The sequence below is a fragment of the Dermochelys coriacea genome, chromosome 3, assembly GCF_009764565.3.
Source record: "Dermochelys coriacea isolate rDerCor1 chromosome 3, rDerCor1.pri.v4, whole genome shotgun sequence".
Taxonomy (NCBI): domain Eukaryota; kingdom Metazoa; phylum Chordata; order Testudines; family Dermochelyidae; genus Dermochelys; species Dermochelys coriacea.
The window spans coordinates 186,577,232-186,597,485 of NC_050070.1; the positions used below are offsets into that span (position 1 = coordinate 186,577,232).

Sequence of the window (20,254 nt, forward strand, 5' to 3'; positions counted from 1 at the left end):
TCAGGTAGTACAAAAGTAACAAATACCTCTTGAATGTGGGCAGCAACAGCTGCTCTTGTATCAAAATCTAAATCTTGGATTCTTTCAATGAATTCTTCTTTTTTCTGACACTAAAAGAAATACATTAACCACAATTATTTATCGTATCTCCTTAGTATATCCTGAGAGCTGACGAAAAAATAATTATCAGCTGTCCAATCCCCTAACTGGCTAGTACAGATTGAATGTAATTATAGCAAAATATTTTAGTTTGTGCTTGACTTTTAATATTAGTAAACTGACACAATATTCACTTTGAAAAAAATTGATCAAGGGGGGCTTCTTAAAATTAACTTATCTCTTGCTCAGATTCTATGATGTTTATTTCATAAATATTCATAAATACCTTTTTTTAGTACTCAAACAGCCAATCTCCCTGAACCGTTTTTTACACTATTCAATTGAAACCAGCTGTACAGTATACTCTACATTTCTAACTTTGACCCAATCAAAAATAGTGTATTTAGAAAAGTATAGCATAGTTTAAAAAAACCTCACAAGTTTCATGGATAAACTGGTCATTAATTTAATGAACTATCATAGGTATGATCTCTAATCAAATCGGATTGTTACAAGCTAATCATGTTATAGGTCCTGATCCTGCAAAAAGACTTGGATACCATTTTAGCTTTACATAAATAAGAAGTTATGTTATTTTCAGATCAGGAGACATGGATCATGTGATATGTTTTCTAATTATTTTATTTTCACTAGGTTAGTGTAGATTTCATTTAATCTGATTGAGGGGGATCAGCAAAGTAGAAGAAAGATTTATATGCACATGAATAGTGCAACTAACCATATACTCAAAGATCAGCAGGTGCACAAGTCATTGCTGGATCGGTGCCACAGTGAGTAAATGTTACTCAACTGAGTCCTCTTAGACTAAATTCAATCTACACTAGCTTTTTGGTATAACCACCATAAAATTTAGGGCTACCGATTAATCGCACTTAACTCGCGCAATTAACATAAAATAATTAATCGCAGTTTTAATCGCATTGTTAAACAACAGAATCCCAGTTGAAATGTATTAAATATTTTTGGATGTTCTACATTTTCAAATATATTGACTTCAATTACAACACAGAATACAAAGTGTACATTGCTCACTTTATTTTATTTTTATCACAGATATTTGCACTATAAAAATGATAAACAAAACAAATAGTATTTTTCAGTTCACCTCATACAAGTACTGTGCTGCAATCTCTTTATCATGAAAGTACAACTTACAAATGTAGACTTTTTTGTTAGATAACTGTACTTAAAAACAACACAGTATAAAAATGTAGAGCCTACAAGTCCACTCGGTCCTACTTCTTGTTCAGCCAACTGTTAAGACAAACAAGTTTCTTTACATTTAAGGGAGATAATGCTGCCGGCTTCTTATTTACACTGTCACCTGAAAGTGAGAACAGGGGTTCACATGGCACTTTTGTAGCCAGCACTGCAAGGTATTTATATGCCAGATACTAAAGATTCGTATGTCCCCTCATGCTTCAGCCACCATTCCAGAGGCCATGCTTCAATCTGATGATGTTTGTTAAAAAAAAATAACGTGTTAATTAAATTCAAGAATGAATTCCTTCGGGGGGAATTGTATGCCTCCCGCTCTGTTTTACCCACATTCTGCCATATATTTTATATTACAGCAGTCATCCCAACACCCAGCACTTGATCCAAGGTTTAAGAATCTGAAGTGCCTTCCAAAATATGAAAGGGATGAGGTGTGGAGCATGCCTTCAAAAGTCTTAAAAGAGCAATAATACGATGCAGAAACTACAGAACCCGAACCACCAAAAAAGTAAATCAATCTTCTGCTGGTGGCATCTGACTCAGATGATGAAAATGAACATGCATTGGTCTGCACTGTTTTGAATCGTTATCGAGCAGAACCTGTCATCAGCATGGACATTTGTCCTCTAGAATGGTGGATGAAGCATGAAGGGACATATGAATCTTTAATATCTTGCAACAGCGGCTACGATAGTGCCATATGAATGCCTGTTTTCACTTTCAGGTGACACTGTAAACAAGAAGCAGGCAGCATTATTGCCCACAAATGTAAACAAACTTGTTGGTCTGAGCGATTGGCTGAAGAAGAAGAAGGACTGAGTGGACTTGTAGGATTTAAAGATGTATATTTTTTAATTTTTGAATGCAGATATTTTTGTACATAATTCTACATTTGTAAGTTCAACTTTCATGATAAAGAGATTGCACTACAGTACTTATAAAGGGGGAATTGAAAAATACTATTTCTTTTGTTTTTTTACAGTTCAAATATTTGTAATCAAAAATAATATAAAGTGAGCACTGTACACTTTGTATTCTGTGTTGTAATTGAAATCAATATATTTGCAAATGTACAAAACATTCAAAAATATTTAAATAAATGGTATTCTATTATTGTGTCACACCATTAATTGCACCACTAATCACAATTAATTTTTTTAATCGCTTCATATCCCTAATAAAATTGTATTACAGGTCATCATCATATGATCCATGTCTCCTAATCTGAAAATGACTTCTCAGCTTCACCTTGATACTTTATGATATTTGTACCAGATAATTAACTGATACTAATTTAGTTCATCTTTACCTTTTCAGTTCATGTCAGATTTTCAAACCCTGGCCTTTATTTATGCAGGTATAAATAATTACAGTAACTCCTCACTTAAAGTCGTCCCGGTTAACGTTGTTACATTGCTGATCAATTAGAAAACATGCTCATTTAAAGTTGCGCAATGCTCCCTTATAATGTTGTTTGGCAGCTGCCTGTTTTATCCACTGCTTGCAAGAAGAGCAGCCTGTTGGAGCGAGCTAGTGGAGGCTTGGAAACAGGGTTTGCCAGCAGCCCCTCTATCAGTTCCCTGCTCCCCTAAGTTCCCTGTGCAGCAGCCGCCCAGCAGGCTATCAACTGCTGGGCAGTTCAGCTGTCCCTCCCCCAACTGCCGTGTGCTGCTCTTGCCCTCTGCCTTGGAGCTGCTCCAAGGAGCTTCCTGCTTGCAGGGGGCCCGGGGGGGCGGAGGCTAATGTCAGGGTGTCCTCCTCCCCTCACTCCTGCTCCTGTCCCCCATCTCCACAGGGGAGGGGACAGGAAAGGGCTCAGAACAGAGGGTGTTTGCTGGCAGCAGCTGCTGTATCAACTTCCTGATATACTTAAAAAGGCAGTGTACCTAGAGTGGGGTAAGCCTACTTAAAGGGGCAATGCACCTCTCTCTCTCTCTCTCTCACACACTGTGTCTGTCTCTGTCTCTCTCTGCCATGCTGTCTCCCCTCCCTCCATTCCTGCTGCCTTGCTAATGTAGCCTCATGCTCTACAAAGTGTTAACCATTGAGGGCTGAGCCAAATGCTAGTTCATCATTTAGCCGTTAGGCATTCCCTGGGAAATATTCCCCCCCTGACTTCACCACCTCAACCAAGCTTCACAAATCATCATTCCTGTGTACAGTATTGAATTGTTTGTTTAAAAAAAACTTATACTGTGTGTGCATATGTATCTATATATATATAAAATATAGTTTTTTGTCTGGCAAAAAAAATTTCCCTGGAACCTAACCCCCATTTATATTAATTCTTATAGAGAAATTGGATTCGCTTAATATCGTTTCGCTTAAAGTAGCATTTTTCAGCAACATAACTACAATGTTAAGCAAGGAGTAACTATATGAGCACAATTTAGAACATGTAGCAAAGATAATTGACAATTTTAAGGCGCCAATCCTGATTTGTGGGTTACAATGCCAAAATGGAGGCCTGGTTAGAGCCACGGTGAAAAGGTGAGACTTATTTCATAGATACCAAAACAAACATCAAGTGACTGTTATCCTATGAAAATGTGTTATTCCATTACTATTATATCTTAAATATACAACAGAATTTCACCTACATCTTCTTTTGCTCATTATATTATACTTATGATCACTTAAGATGAGCCATCACCAGCAGCGGGGGGGGGGGGGAGGAAAACCTATATATTTAGCTATAGCCTACCTTGCTTGTCACCATGAAAGGTTTTCCTCCTCCCCCACCCCGCTGCTGGTGATGGCTCATCTTAAGTGATCACTCTCCTTACAGTGTGTATGATAAAACCCATTGTTTCATGTTCTCTGTGTGTGTATATAAATCTCCCCACTGTATTTTCCACCAAATGCATCCGATGAAGTGAGCTGTAGCTCACGAAAGCTTATGCTCAAATAAATTTGTTAGTCTCTAAGGTGCCACAAGTACTCCTTTTCTTTTTCCGAATACAGACTAACACGGCTGCTACTCTGAAACCTGTCGGAAGACAGGATACTGGGTTTGGTTTGACCCAGTATGCTCGTTCTTATGTTCTAATGAGATTAATTGTGTAAGTAAATATTTATTAATAGGATTAAAGGGTTCATAATTTGGCCCTAAGATTGTTAAAGATACACACTTTCTATGATTTGCAATAGAAACTTTGATTATAGGGAATGCATAAGGGAGTTCAATTATTTAGTTTCAATTTAACTAAAATAAAGCACACAAATAGGCAGCCTAGATGCAAATACTTTCTTTTAAAAGAATATTTTATAATGCTTTTTCTTCAAACGTAAAATAATTCTCTGATAGTTTGAACGACCCTCTTAAACAGATTTTATGAAAGGGGGAAATATAATGCACTTTTAACTTTAGAACACCAAGAAAACTAAATAAAACAAATTAACATTAATAAAACAATGAGAAATGCTAAAAATTAAGGTTGCTCAAACAATATTAACTCATTCATGTTGTTTGTGTGTCATATTAAGCAATCCAATTTTGCTTACTAAATGTAAACCTTAATACATTAAGACAAAGATACTTTATTATTTATTTATACTATAAAATATACAGAATTTGCAATGTCACCACCTTAATATTGTTAAAGCAACCTTAAAATTGTTGGAATTTCCTGATTTGAATTAATGCTGTATTAAAAAACAAATTGGGAGGATGAAGAGGGGAGAGGATATGTTTGCATCAGGAAACAACCATTAAAAATGTGTAATATAACAACAGCATGTAAAGAAACATATTTAAAAACTTACCTGAACTGCACAGCCAAGTAAGAGTAAAAGTAGTTTTTTAATTTCTTCAGTGCCTGGCTCTAAAATAAAATAAATTATTGTGGGTGCAAGTAATTGTTCAGATAGGGTTTCAAATCTGATCTTTCTTTTATGAAAAGCTCTTTCACTGAATTGCACATTTTATTTATCACCATTATCTTTATACAATTGAGCATTTTGGCTTAGTTCAGAATAGTAACAAAGATGATGAGGGAACGTATCTCAAAGCTTTCAGCTCCTTGTTCCTTTGTCTTTTAAAATAGTAACTTTCAGCACACACACATACTTTATTACTCACAAGTAATTTAAAAAATAAGAGGGGGTTACTTACTGTAACTGGAGATCCTTTGAGATCTACAGTCCCTATTTGGACTCCAGACATATCTGCGAATGCGCACCACGTGCCAGAGCTATTTATAGTAGTGTCTGTTGATCCACACATGCACAGGCCACGTGGTGTGTCCGAGGCTTTAAGAGGCTGTGTGGGTCAACACCACTACAGGTCCCTCTTACCAGCATGCAATGGATCCCGCAGTAGAGGGGATGGAAGGCGGGTATTGGAATCCAAATAGGGACAGACCACACATCTTGAAGAAACTTCAATTACAATAAGTAATCTCCTCTTCTTCTTCTTCGAGTGATGGTCCATCCGATGAAGTGAGCTGTAGCTCACGAAAGCTTATGCTCTAATAAATTTGTTAGTCTCTAAGGTGCCACAAGTACTCCTTTTCTTTTTGGTCCCTATATGGATTCCAGATGTGGGTGAGCAGCAAGCAGTGTTCAGCCTGGAGATGGGTGGAAGGACTCACAAGAAGTTACAGTCTGTAGGACGGCACAGCCGACTGCTGCATCCACCACTGCTGCTGCAGCAATGGCATAGCAAGTGGTAAAGGAGTGAACAGAGGCCCACGTGTCCACCTTACAATGTCCTGCCATGGTATGTCCACGAGGAAGGCAGACATGGCAGCACACGCTTGTGTGGAGTGGGCCATTGACTCCTGGAGGCGGAAGAACGTGAGAGAGGGTATTCCTCAATGCAATGGGAGATCCATTAAGAGGGGTACTCGGAGGAGAGGGCATGGCCCCGGCAGTGTTCTGTGATGGCAAGGAAGACCTTGGGTGAGACGTGGGTCCACTGGAGATAAAAGGTCAGTGCCCGGCAAACACTGAGAGAATGCAGCATTTTCGCTTTGGGGGAGCTGTGCGGTTTGGGGTAGAAGATCGGAAGGTGGATGCACTGGCTGAGGTAGAATGGAGAGGCCACCTTGGGGAGAAATTTGGGGTGCAGGCACAGGGAGACTTTGTCTTTGTGGAAGACAGTAAACGGTGGGTCGGCCATCATGGCTGCTAGCTCGCTCACCTGTCTTGCTGAGGTGATGGCCACCAAGAAGATCACCATCACAGAGAGGTGGGCGAGAGAGCAAGTTGCGGGAGGTTCGAAGGCAGCTTAGTGAGGGCAGAGAGGACAAGATTCAGGTACAAAGAGTGGGTAGGATTCCACACCAACAGGAAGGTATTGAGTAGGCTACGCAGGAAGAGGGTGGTGGTCAGGTGAGTGAAAACCAAGGAGCTGTCCACGGGGAGGAGGAAGGCACTCAGCATCACCAGGTGGATGCAGATGGAGGAGGATAGGAATGGAGATTGAGTCCAGAAGGTAGTGGTGGTGGTGCACCAGGTGGTGAAGTGTCACAATTTTGCTTGGTAGACTGCTGTCTGCGAGGATGTTGTGCATGGGTATTGAATGTGCATTGGTATGGAACATGCTCTGCCTATACATGAACCCCATCCAAATACCAACACATAAGGGGGAGCAGCTTTTGGTTGGAGTGCCACAGGCAACTTTACATCTGTGTGAAGAGATCAAGGAGGAGGGAAGGCAGATCGGGGTGCAAGCAGAGAGGTAGAGGACATTAGTGAAACAATACTGGCAAGGCCAGGAGGGGGGTTACCAGAATGACCATCATGCAGTCCTGCCACACCTTGCTCAGGACTTGCAGGAGCAGGGGAATGGGCGGAAAGGCATAGCATAGTTTGGTGGTTCAGAGCAAGAAAAGGGTGTCGCCCTGTGATCCTGGCGCGAGGGTTCCTCTGGAGCGGAAGAGGGGAAGTTTGTAGTTTGCAGCAGTCACAAAGAGGTGATATGCATAGAAGGACCTGCTGAGTGTGTCCACCAGGGAGTTGCTGGTGCCCAGGAGATGCATGGCATGGAGAGTGGACCCATGCCTGAGGCACCAGTTCTAGAGGAGAATGGCCTCTGCACAGAAGGAGAAGGACCAGGCACTGCCCTGCTTGTTGATATACATAACTGCTGTTATGTTGTCAGACAGCAGCTGAATGTGCCGGGATCTGATGAGGGACAGGAACACCCAACAGGAAAGGCGGGCAGCCCGCAATTCCAGTATGTTGATGTACATCCACACCTCCCATGGAATCCAGTGGCCCTGTGCCATATGGCCCTCCAAATAAGCATCTTCCCAAGCAAGGGAGGCATTCGTGGTAAGAGTGGTGTGAGCAATGGGAGGAGCGAACAGAGTGCTGACCAAGATTTTCGACGGGTTGGTCCACCACGTGTGGGAAGTCAGGATGGAGGAACTGGGTGGGAAGCAGGACCAGTTTGCTCAAGTGCTCTAACTGCAGCATGCAGATTGACCGGAGCCACATTTGTAGGCAGCACATATGCAGGCTGGCATGAGGTGTTATGGAGATGCAGACCGCCATGTGGCCCAGGAGGGAAAGGCACTGGCAGATACGCATATGTGGTTTGCAGCGTAGCTGCGCGATGAAAAAGGTAAGGGTAGCAAAACAGTCCATTGGGAGGAAGACTCGGCCCACGAGAAAATACAGAAATGCCCTGATAAACGTGAGCATACAGGTGGGGATGAGAACTGACTTGTCCTCGTTGATACAGATGCCCAGGCCAGCAAGGAGAGCCCAGAGGGTCTGGATAGTGGAGAGGAGATGGGTGCACAACGGCACAACAAGGAGCCACTTTTCCAGGAAACACGGAATGGCCAAAACAACTCATGTGGGCTGCGGGGACAGCAAAGACCTTTGCAAACACCTGGGGAGCAGTGGTGATACCAAAGGGAAGGATCCGAAACTGGTAATGAGAATGTCCCACCATGAAACGGAGGAACTTCCGATGAGCTGGGTGGATGTCAACATGAAAATAGGCATCCTTCATATCAAGAGCTGTGAACCAGGCTCGAAGGGGAAGGGATGGGCGAATGAGAGGGAGTGTGACCATGTTCAGCAACTGGAGGTCCAGAAGTGTGTGACGACTACCCCCCCCTTCAGCATAAGGAAATAGGGGGAATAGAACCCACGGCCACAGTAATGATGAGGAACTCATTCTGTGGTGCCCTTCCGGATGAGGCTGTGGTGGGAAGGATTCCCATGTCCACCAAGGGGTGGACGATGAGGGAAAATGAGAGGAACTCTATCAAGTACCCTTGTGGATGATGTCCAGAACCCATCAATAGGTGAAAAGAAAAGGAGTACATGTGGCACCTTAGAGACTAACAAATTTATTAGAGCATAAGCTTTCGTGAGCTATGGCTCACTTCATCGAGCTGTAGCTCACGAAAGCTTATGCTCTAATAAATTTGTTAGTCTCTAAGGTGCCACAAGTACTCCTTTTCTTTTTGTGAATACAGACTAACATGGCTGCTACTCTGAAAGCTGTCATCAATAGGTGGTAATCTTGCCCAAATTTTGGGTGAGCCGGGCAAGATGGCACACAAAGACGATCTGGGTCACTGCGAGAGAGGTAGGAGGAGGTTCACAGGTCTCAAGGGAAGAGTCAAAATGGCTGTTTGGACAGATGGTGTGAGGGAGAAGTGCCAGCGGTGAAATTAGTCAACAGTGTGCCCTTGTTGCCAAGAAGGCTAACGGCATTTTGGGCTGTATAAGTAGGAGCATTGCCAGCAGATTGAGGGACGCGATCATTCCCCTCTATTCGGCATTGGTGAGGACTCATCTGGAGTACGGTGTCCAGTTTGGGGTCCCACACTGCAAGAAGGATGTGGAAAAATTGGAAAACGTCCAGCAGAGGGCAACAAAAACGATTAGCGGACTGGAGCATGTGACTTATGAGGAGAGACTGAGGGAACTGGGATTATTTAGTCTGCAGAAGAGAAGAATGAGGGGGGATTTGATAGCTGCTTTTAACTACCTGAAAGGGGGTTCCAAAGAGGATGGATCTAGACTGTTCTCAGTGGCAGCAGATGACAGAACAAGGAGTAATGGTCTCAAGTTGCAATGGGGGAGGTTTAGGTTAGATATTAGGAAAAACTTTTTCACTAGGAGGGTGGTGAAACACTGGAATCCTAGGAAGATGGTGGAATCTCCTTCCTTAGAGGTTTTTAAGGTCAGGCTTGACAAAGCCCTGGCTGGGATGATTTAGCTGGGGATTGGTCCTGCTTTGAGCAGGGGGTTGGACTAGATGACCTTCTGAGGTCCCTTCCAATCCTGACAGTCTATGATTCTATGTAATAGCAGTGTCGCTGGATGCACGGACAACAGTAAGACGGCTCCTGGGGACACTGAAAGTAGGGCTGGTAGGTGGCACGGAAAGGGTCTGTGTTGCCTGCGGGTCGTGGCCAGGGTGTAAATACCAAGCGACCACAAAGTGGCATGGGAATCCTTGAAAGAGTGGAGGAATTTATCTGTCATGTTGCTAAAGACTTTTTGATTGTCAAAGGGGAGGTCCTCAAGAGTGGTCTGGATCTCCGTAGGGAAGCTGGAGAATTGGAGCTAGGAATCCTGGCAGAGCACGACACCGGTCACTAGAGTGTGGGACGCAATGCCAGCGGCGTCAACTGCAGCTTAGAGAGCCACCTTGGCAACCAGCTTGCCTTCGTTCAGCAGCATCTGGAACTCTTGCTGTTTCTCCACCAGGAGGAAAGCCTGGAACTCCACCAGCTTCAGGTAAGAAAAGAAATTATATTTTGCCAAAAAGGCCTAGTAAGTGGCAATACAGAACTAGAGGCCCACAGAGGAATAAACTTTGCACCCCAGAAGGTCCACTTTCTTCGCCACCCTGCTCCTTCTCTTTCCCCTGAAAGCCTGCTCCCGGCCAAGCCAGAAGCCGGCGCGGGACCAGGGAGCTCGGGCTTCTCCACCTGCCTGGGGTAGGTGGCCCAAGAGCAACCCCTGACTCGTGTCCCGCCCAGGACAGGTGGAGGGCTCCACACAGCTGCCAGTGCATCTCTTATGCCAACCCAGCTCCAGCGGGGGGGCAAGGCTTTGAAGCCGGGCTATGGTAAGAGTGGTCCAGGCAGCTGTGGGGAGACACAGACCTACCACCTGCCCTGGGTAGGGGGTCCAGGGTGAGGGGACACGGTCTGGGGACTGCTCTCAGGTCCCCCCACTCTGGGCAGATGGAGGGTCCACGGCTCCCCACAGCTGTCTGGGCTCCAGCTGCCATCCTGGCCAGGAGGCAGGGCCTTGGGGGGGGAAGAGGAGGGGCAGGGGTGGGGCCCATGGCAAAAAATGGATGGACCAGGCCTGTCCACTTTCAAAAAAGTGGGAGAGCCTTGCCCCGTCCCCTTTTCCGGTGCCTCTGGCGGGGAGGTGGCCTTGAGGTGTTGCTGGCAGGAGCATTCAGTCACTGCATGGATCACAAGTGAATTGGGTGATGGGTGAGGTAAACAGGAAGTCTGTACCCTTAAATCAGATGAAGTAGCGGCATTCAGTGCACTTCGTAATAGGGACACAGGAGGCTGGGGTGCGCCAGACCACTTGGGCCAGTTGGAGGATAGCCACATGGATAGGGAGGACAGTCAGGGAGGGTCCCAGCAGTTGCAGAACATCCAGGAACAGGTTTTGCAAGTCCTGGACCTCCTCCATCAGGAGGTTGAGAGCCACAACCACTCACCAAAGCAGGTCATGGTATTGGCTATGGTCGACTGGAGGGTAGAGGGAAGGAGAAATAAGCACATCATATGGGGACGACGAGGCCCCAGTGGGAACTGTCAGTGCCAGTGGAATGGGAACCTCCTGCAGTTCTTCATAAATGGAGGAGGGTGCAGTGTGGTGGCAGCGGCAGCACCCCGCAGCCCCGGTAAGGGTCACAAGCAGGCCAATAGGGTCAAGCGTATGTGTCGCTGGGCATTAGTGGCCCTCAAGGATAGCAGAACCACATGTTGGAAGAAGGTCAGTATGTGGGCAGACAGGGTGGCTGTTGCCGAGGATCCAGGCTGTAGGAGCGAGCAGGTGAGAATGAGGAGTCTGGCTTGGAAACCCACTCAGACTCTGAGGAAAAGCGGGGCTGTTGGTACTGGCTATGCTGTTGGTGTGAAGCGAGACAGTGCAGGGCACTGCTCAGGGAAGAGTAGGAGAGGTTCATTTGCCAGAGATTGAAGCCTCAAGGCATCCATGGAACCAGGGGGTGCTAGCGTATGTAAATGCAACTCCTGGGTTCCCTGTCAGACTAGTAAGACCCATAAGAGTGGAGTGAGGTGAAAAAGTGAAAGGTACCTCCCTGCTGTGTTCAGAAGGGGAAGAAAAAAATGTGCACTTTTCCACTACCTACACTGGTGGCACAGACAGACACTTGGATCTATTCCTGGCTGCTGTCCTCAATCCTCAAATTGTCCAGACAAGAGCAACATATGCACTCCCATCCTATTTACATTTACTACTTGTAAGCATTCTAGCCAAAGTTTTCAAATTTGCGTGTCTAAATCTAGGCACCTTAAGTCTCTATTTACACACCTAAATAAGTGACCTCATTTTGAAGTGTGCTAATCAAGCATATTTCACACTACAGTAAATTAAAACTGTGGGTTTTCAGACCCACACCTCTGAAAATCAGACCACTTATTTAGGTACCCAAGTTTGATATTTATTGTATGTTCAAAAGGTCAACATAAGTCAATGCAATTACAAAAATCACAAAAACAACAACCAGGATCTCCCATAAATTAAAAATATGTATTTTACTGAAGAAGCATTATTTCAATTAAAAATTGCAGTTGGCAGGATCATGCCTCATTCCTGTGGAGTGAACTGAGACTGTCCCATGGCTTTTCTATTTTATAATCCTGCCAGGATAACAGTCTATCTGCAAATAATCATACAACAATCCCATTCTCTTATATTTTCCCCTTCTATGTTAAGACAACATTTTCATGGGTATATTGGGATGCCTTAGCTTTCATACTTTTGTATTTTGAAATGCTAGGCTGTCATGTGCAAACATGTCTCCCTACAATATGTTTAATATAAATGCTGGCTATTATTCTCTTATGCTTATCTTGCAGGGAGAGATTTCAGATTTTCCCTAAAATACCTCACCGAGTGCATGTAATTTTCAATGGATCCAACTCAAGACAGGATTTTAGTGTTCCACCATTAGAAATATGCCATTATATTAAGGAAGTAACAGAGGAACACAATATTGCCATGCTGGATCATGCCAGTGGTCCATCTAGTCTAATATCCTATCTTCCAACAGCAGTCTGTACCAGATGCTTCAAAGAAAGGTGTATGAAACCCTTGAACACACAGCTATTGAAGAACCTGTCCCCCAGGGAAAGTTTCCTCTTAAAACCTAAAAGTTAGGGACTGGTATGGCCTGAACCATGAGGGTTAATACTCTTTCCAAAACTCTCATTTAATCTTTGAATTTAAATAAAGCACCCAGTTCTTTTTTGACATCTGATAAATTCCTAGCATCAGTGATGGTGGCAATAAGTTACACAGGCAGTGCATTAGGTGAAAAAATATCAAATTATCAATTCTGATTTTGTCACTTTCAAATTTCATTGAATGTCCCCTTGTTCTTTCATTATGAAATAGGATGAACAGAAGACCCTGATTTACCTTTTCTATATCATCCATTATTTTATATATTTTTATAATGTTCATCTTATTCCTTTCCTCTCAATCTTTTCAATCACTGTTCATGAGAATTTTTCCATACCTCTTATTCTCACTACCTGGCTCTGAAGTACCTCTATTTCTGCTATATAATTTTTGAGAACTGAACACAGGACTCCAAGTGAGGACATACCACTGATTTATATTATGGCATTGTAATTCTTTCCAACTGATTTTCCAGCCTAATATCATTTTTGCTTTTTTTTTTTAAATCACTGCTGCACATAGAGCAGAGCTCTTCATGGAATTTTCCCAGTGATGGCCAGGTCTTTTACCTGAGTTGATAGTTAAATTAGGACCACGTAGCGTATACGAGTAGCTCAAATTACTCATTGTAATGTACATTTCACACTGTATCTGTAAACACTGAATTTCATCTCCCATCAGGTTGCCCATATACTTAACCTAATTAGGTGTGTCTGAAGTTCCTCTCAGTTTTCTCCCATCTTGAGCAAAAAGAAAAGGAGGACTTGTGGCACCTTAGAGACTAACAAATTTATTTGAGCATAAGCCTTTGTGAGCTACAGCTCACTTCATCGGATGCATGCAGTGGAAAATACAGTGGGGAGATTTATATACATAGAGAACATGAAACAATGGGTGTTACCATACACACTGTAATGAGAGTGATCAGGTAAGGTGAGCTATTACCAGCAGGAGAGCGCGGAGGGGGGAGACCTTTTGTAGTGATAATCAAGTTGGGCCATTTCCAGCAGTTGACAAGAACATCTGAGGAACAGTGGGACGGGGGGGGTGGGGGTGAGAGAATAAACATGGGGAAACAGTTGTACTTTGTGTAATGACACATCCGCTCCCAGTCTTTATTCAAGCCTAAGTTAATTGTATCCAGTTTGCAAATTAATTCCAATTCAGCAGTCTTTCGTTGGAGTCTGTTTTTGAAGTTTTTTTTGTTGAAGAATTGCCACTTTTAAGTCTGTAATCGAGTGACCAGAGAGATTGAAGTGTTCTCCAACTGGTTTTTGAATGTTAGAATTCTTGACATCTGATTTGTGTCCATTTATTCTTTTACATAGAGACTGTCCAGTGTGACCAATGTACATGACAGAGGGGCATGGCAGGCACTTGATGGCATATATCGCATTGGTAGATGTGCAGGTGAACGAGCCTCTGATAGTGTGGCTGATGTGATTAGGCCCTATGATGGTGTCCCCTGAATAGATATGTGGACACAGTTGGCAAGGACTTTGTTGCAAGGATATGTTCCTGGGTTACTGGTTCTGTTGTGTCGTGTGTGGTTGCTGGTGAGTATTCGCTTCAGGTTGGGGGGCTGTGTGTAAGCAAAGACTGGCCTGTCTCCCAAGATCTGTGAGAGTGATGGGTCGTCCTTCAGGATAGGTTGTAGATCCTTGATGATGCGTTGGAGAGGTTTTAGTTGGGGGCTGAAGGTGATGGCTAGTGGCGTTCTGTTATTTTCTTTCTTGGGTCTGTCCTGTAGTAGGTAACTTCTGGGTACTCTTCTGGCTCTGTCAATCTGTTTCTTCACTTCAGGAGGTGGGTATTGTAGTTGTAAAAACGCCTGATAAAGATCTTGTAGGTGTTTTTCTCTGTCTGAGGGGTTGGAGCAAATGTGGTTATATCGTAGAGCTTGGCTGTAGACAATGGATTGTGTGGTGTTCCTCAGAGGTTCTTGTCAACTGCTGGAAATGGCCCACCTTGATTATCACTATAGAAGTCCCCCCCCCCCCGCTCTTCTGCTGGTAATAGCTCACCTTACCTGATCACTCTCTTTACAGTGTGTATGGTAACACCCATTGTTTTATGTTCTCTGAGTATACAAATCTCCCCACTGTATTTTCCACTGAATGCATCCAATGAAGTGAGCTGTAGCTCAGGAAAGCTTATGCTCAAATAAATCTGTTAGTCTCTAAGGTGCCACAAGTCCGCCGAAATAATTTTGTGTCATCTTCAAATTTTGCTACCTCACCACTCATTCCTTTTCCAGATACTAAATATATTAAAGTACAATGAACCTGGTATTTAACCTTGTGATACCATATTGTTAGCCTTTTCCTATTACAAATATTAACCATTTACTCCTATCTTTGTTTTCTCTCTCTTAATCAGTTTTCGATACATGACAGTATCTGGCCTCTCACATCTGATTTTACTAACATTTTTAAAAAATGAAGGACTCAGTCAAACAAGACAGAAGCAGGTGTTAAATGATCACAGGCAATAAAAGAAAAAAAACTAATACAAAGAGATGAGGTCTCTGAAGCAGGTAAAAGCAAATTCATGGAATGTTTTGAACTATAACATGCAGTAACTGTGCAGTCTGTGGTGTTTGAGAATGGCAAGAACATGTTCAGACTTCTTACTACACATGAGAGATGAGGCAGAAGTATTCTATTTCTACTAAAACCTAGGGAGCTGAGATCCAGGCTGTATGTGTACACAGCTCCCAGAAGTGAGCCTCCCAGCTGGGTCGACAGATGTGTGCTAACGGGCTTACGCCAGCACTCTAAAAATAGCTGCATAGACAACCATTTGAAGTTGCAGCTGGAACTCTGTTCTGAAATCCGCCCCACCCCTTGGCTTTAGAGCCTAAGATACAACTTCAAAGCACTATCTATACAGCTATTTTCAGAATGTTAGTGCAAGCCCCTCTATCTCAAGTCTGTCAGCCATGTCTGAGAGACTTGCTTCCATGGGCTATGTGGACATACCCGGAGAGTCCTAGGAGAAGATAGCAGCAACAGTCAAGATTAGAAAAGATAAAGTCACAAATGAGTGGAGGCACAGTACCCAGGAAAATGGGATATGTTACAGACATGGCTATTGAGACAGATTTACAGATATGGGAGGTGAAAGAAAAGTTCAGCGTCAAGGATAATGTCAAGATTAAAAATAGTGGATTTGACAAGGGAGATAACAGATAGGTAGTTTTGTTTGAGATGGTTTCTCTTGCCCAAAAGAAATAATTCCTGCTGTCATGCACTGAAGCATGGCATAGAAAAGATTAAAAAGACAGTTATAGTTTAATATAAACCCCAATGGGAGCATCTCTACCTTGAGGTTTTATTTGTTTAATATTTTGTGGTTTTTATTGTTGACCTTCAGATCTGAGCAGAAGCATCAGTCTGTAGTCAAGTGTTTGCTAAAATTTTCATCAAGCCCTCTGGTGTGGCTCATTCCTACCTGAGCTACATTTTCAACGAGCTAACTACAGATTTTTAAAAAATAAAATAAAAAACACTTACCAGAAAAAGGATTTTTGCCAATTATTAAGACATTTGGCAAAGACATCATGATCAACTGCTGCAAAGTCTCCTGTGGAAATTGATAAAATTAATATTTTTAATTCATGTGTATTGAATCAAAGCAAATATCAAATGCTAATCACATTTAAATTGAAGTTAGTGTAATAGGAGTAGCTTCTAAATAATATATATCTTAATTCAAACTCATTCACACATATTCTAGATTTAACTATTTGAGCTTTGTAAAAACCTTAAAGCTTTGCATCAGTTCTACAAAAGCTTTGTTCTCTTTCTGTTGGCTGCAGAACTCTTATAACTGGGCACTGAAGTGTAGTGAAGTTCCAGTATAGTGAAATCTCCTAGTGGCAAGAGCCAACCTACAGACCCTGAATCAAAGGAAGAATGCAGGGAAAAAAAAGCCTTTTACATTAGCTGATGTTTACAGTCTTAAAATAGACAATTGATAAATGTATTTATTTATTTTATACTTTATTCAAGAAAATGAAAATTACAAATATTGGTCATTCCACTTTCTCCTAACTGTTGTTTCGCTTATATGTCTTAACAGAGAGTTATGCCGGTATTAAGTAAATCTAAAACAAAATACACAGGTATTCTTAAAATGCTTAAAACTGTAAGTGAAGCAAACTACCATGAAAAATCCTTGGAGGTGACCACACCTCCACCACCAAGAGCCCCATATATACTTCGGCAGGCCTGGAGGTGGCGCAAAGAGGACCTAACCCGGAGGACAAAGTCATTGATGAACAGGTGGAGTTAGACGACAATGTGGAGCCCCCGGCCGGGTCACTCAGTGGGGCAGACAGCAAGGAACTGTTCATCACTTTGGAGGTGTCTAGCCAGTCTCAGCAGTTGCTCCCCTGTGAGCAAGAAGCAGGAGAGGAGACGCCTAGTAAGTGGCTGTGATTTGTGTAGTGCGAAGGTAGGTTCAGGATATAGAAATGTACAAGGCTGGCTCTGTTTCTGTGTGCCAGACATTTCCCTGTGCAGCTAATCAGTGCGGCAGTACAGGGGATTAATGCATGCCGAGATCGCACGGGAATCCTCCAAAGAGATCTCTAGGAAACTTTCCTGGAGGTGCTTGTCAATCCTCTGCTGAAGGTTCCTTGGCAGAGCTGCTTTGTTCCTTCCTGCATTGTAAGAAACTTTCATATAATATCTTACATGGCAAGCTTTGCATGAAATATCACAACTGTATATGAACGATGAATATGGGGATTACAGGGTGCTATTTTGAGATAAGTGTGTCACACCTGTTTTTTCTTCAAGTGCTTGCAGTCCATTACACAAGTAGGTGACTTCCAAGTTATTATCAAAGGTGGTGGGGGTCGGAGGCTGAGTGGAAGGGGGACTGCAAGACAGGTTTCTCTGCCGTCTTTGCACCGTCTCTTCATCTCTTGACACAGTGGTGAGAGCATAGTTAATGTGAACAAAAGACTACGTTGGTACTCTACAAACGTACAATAGCGATGTGTGCTACAGAAGTTACCGAGGCAGCATGAGCTCTGGTAGTGTGCGCTGTCAACTTTTCAGGTAGAGTCATGCCCATTGCAGCATAAGACAAAGATACAACTGGTAATCCATTTGCAAGTGAGTCAAAATCAGGTGACCCTTCGTGTGTTCTATGTAGGAAACTAATAACTGGGTAGAGATCCTGAAAGATTTTGTTCTGTCCAGGTCAAAAGCCAAAACTCAGTGCACATCTAGTATGTGCAGCTTTTGTTCACCCTTGTGAGCACAGAATTTTTGGGAAAAAATAGATAAGAATATAGGTTGATTAAGATGGAAATGGGAAACCACCTTACACAGAAACTTCAGATGAAGTCTGCGCTGGATTTTGTCCTTATTAAAAACAGTACTGCAGATCTGTGACAAGTGTCTGCAATTCTCCCACTCTGCTGGTAGAGGTGATGGCTGAAAGATGCAGAAATGAACAAGATGCTAAGGACTAGAATGGGGGACTCATAAGAGCAGACAATACTAAATTTAAGTCCCAAGTCAGCACCGGTTCACAAACAAGAGGGAATAATCTATATTATCTTAAATAATCTGGTTATTATAGGATTAATGAACACAGTTGAGGCCAAATGTGTGCAAAGTTGACAGTTTCCGGAAGCTGCCCAGAAAGACAAACATTCCATTTATTCAGGTAAGTAGCCCTTGTAGAAGGCTTCCTGCTATTAAGTAGAACATCCTGAACTACCATTGAGCAATGCACCTCTTCTACACCTAACCACTGATGAACCACACTATGAGGTGGAGCATTTGAAGATTTGGATGCAGCACAGGCATAGTGGTTCTTGATTACTGACAGAAGCAGAGGCTACATGCTATCTATCAGAACCTATCAGAACTTGGAATATCACAGTTATATCAGCCAACAAACCACTAGGAAAGGTAAGATAAGTACCCACAACTTAGCTCTCAAAGAACAAACTATGAACCCAGAGGCTCCAACTACTCACCACAGATGGTAAGAAGGAATTGAGCACAAGGAGATGGGAAGAGTGGAGCCTTCCCTACAGATACCAGTAAAGAAAACTCTCCAATGTTCATGCATGAGATGTGCACAAACCTACAATGTAATGGATAAGTGCGAGGACTCAAAGAACTTTACCTTCACTATAATAATCATTTTTACAGTTGCCAAACATGTCAGCGTCATCAGGCAGGCACACACTTACAATAATCATACATGACACAGCCTAACATTCAATTGATTTCAACATTCGATTGACAGATTATTTAACATGGTAGCCCAAGACTATACAAATGATCCAGGAACAAAATGTTATGATTAAAATCAATGAACAGTAATATAGTGCCCCACTAAGTCCCCAAACCTGTACTGTGCATTGTATAGATTGCAGGCAGACTCCCATATCCTACAGAACCACAATGACTTCAGTAGGGCTATGTGGGGGCACACAGTCTGCCCACACAATACTATGCCTTCTATCACATTAAAATAAAATAAAATAGCTAAGCTATAGCTGTGGAATTAGCTCATCACTGGGTTTCTCAAGTACTTCCTATTAGGAAAACTCAACCAAATGATAAATAAAAATCAAACAAAAAAATGTAAGTAGTTCTGTAAGGGTTTCCTCCCCACTCTGAACTCTAGGGGACCCACATGACAGACCCCCTAAGCTTATTTCTACCAGCTTAAGTTAAAAACTCCCCAAGGCACAAATTCTCCCTTCTACCTTGGATTAGGTAACGCTGCCACCACCAAGTGATTTAGACAAACTCAGGGAAAGAACCACTTGGAATTCCTACTCCCCACTAATATCCCCCCAAACCCCCACACCCCCTTTCCTGGGGAGGCTTGGGAATAAACAAGATGAGCACAGACCAACCTTGGGTTTTTTTAAGGACACTAAAAAAAACCCAATCAGATTCTAAAAGAAACAGAACTTTATTAGAAAGAAAAAAGGTAAAAGAAGCACCTCTATAAAATTAGAATGGAAGATAATCTTACAGAACAATCAGATTCAAAAACACAGAGGATTTCCATGTGGGCCAAACTTTAAAGTTACAAAAAGAAAACCAGGAATAGACCTTCCTCTCAGCACAGAGAAAAATCACAAACCAAAATAAAAATAAGCGAACACATTCCCTTGCTAGTACTTACTAATTCTAAAGGAGTTGGTTGCTTGTTTCTTTGATCTGTGTCCAGCAAGCACATAGAACAGACAGACCAAAACCTTTTTCCCCCACCCCAAATTTGAAAGTATCTTGTCCCCTGATTGGTCCTTTTGGTCAGGTGCCAGCCAAGTTACCTGAGCTTCTTAATCCTTTACAAGTAAAAAGATTTTGTGCCTCTGGCCAGGAGGGATTTTATAGTACTGTATACAGGAAAGTTGTTACCCTTCCCTTTATATTTATGACAAGTTCCTACAACAGTAATAAAAATTTAATGAAAGTCATCGTAAACCGGGGGGCAATTTGCAGACTTTGATTTCATATGTGATATACTTATCCCTTATTTGCACAAAATGTATGTG

The 20,254-nt window shown here is 42.7% G+C and overlaps 1 protein-coding gene across 10 annotated transcripts in view; it reads right to left on the minus strand.

The window, feature by feature from the left end:
• Positions 1 to 20,254, minus strand: part of CCDC88A (coiled-coil domain containing 88A) — a 354,197-nt gene that overhangs the window by 231,443 nt on the left and 102,500 nt on the right. For all 10 annotated transcript variants that reach the window (XM_038395536.2, XM_043512327.1, XM_043512326.1 and 7 more), the window contains 3 exons: positions 16,227 to 16,296; positions 5,104 to 5,162; positions 27 to 110 (listed from right to left, as the gene is read on the minus strand). In XM_038395536.2, coding sequence (XP_038251464.1) covers positions 27 to 110; positions 5,104 to 5,162; positions 16,227 to 16,296 — 213 coding nt within the window. The remainder of the gene's footprint in view (positions 1 to 26; positions 111 to 5,103; positions 5,163 to 16,226; positions 16,297 to 20,254) is intronic.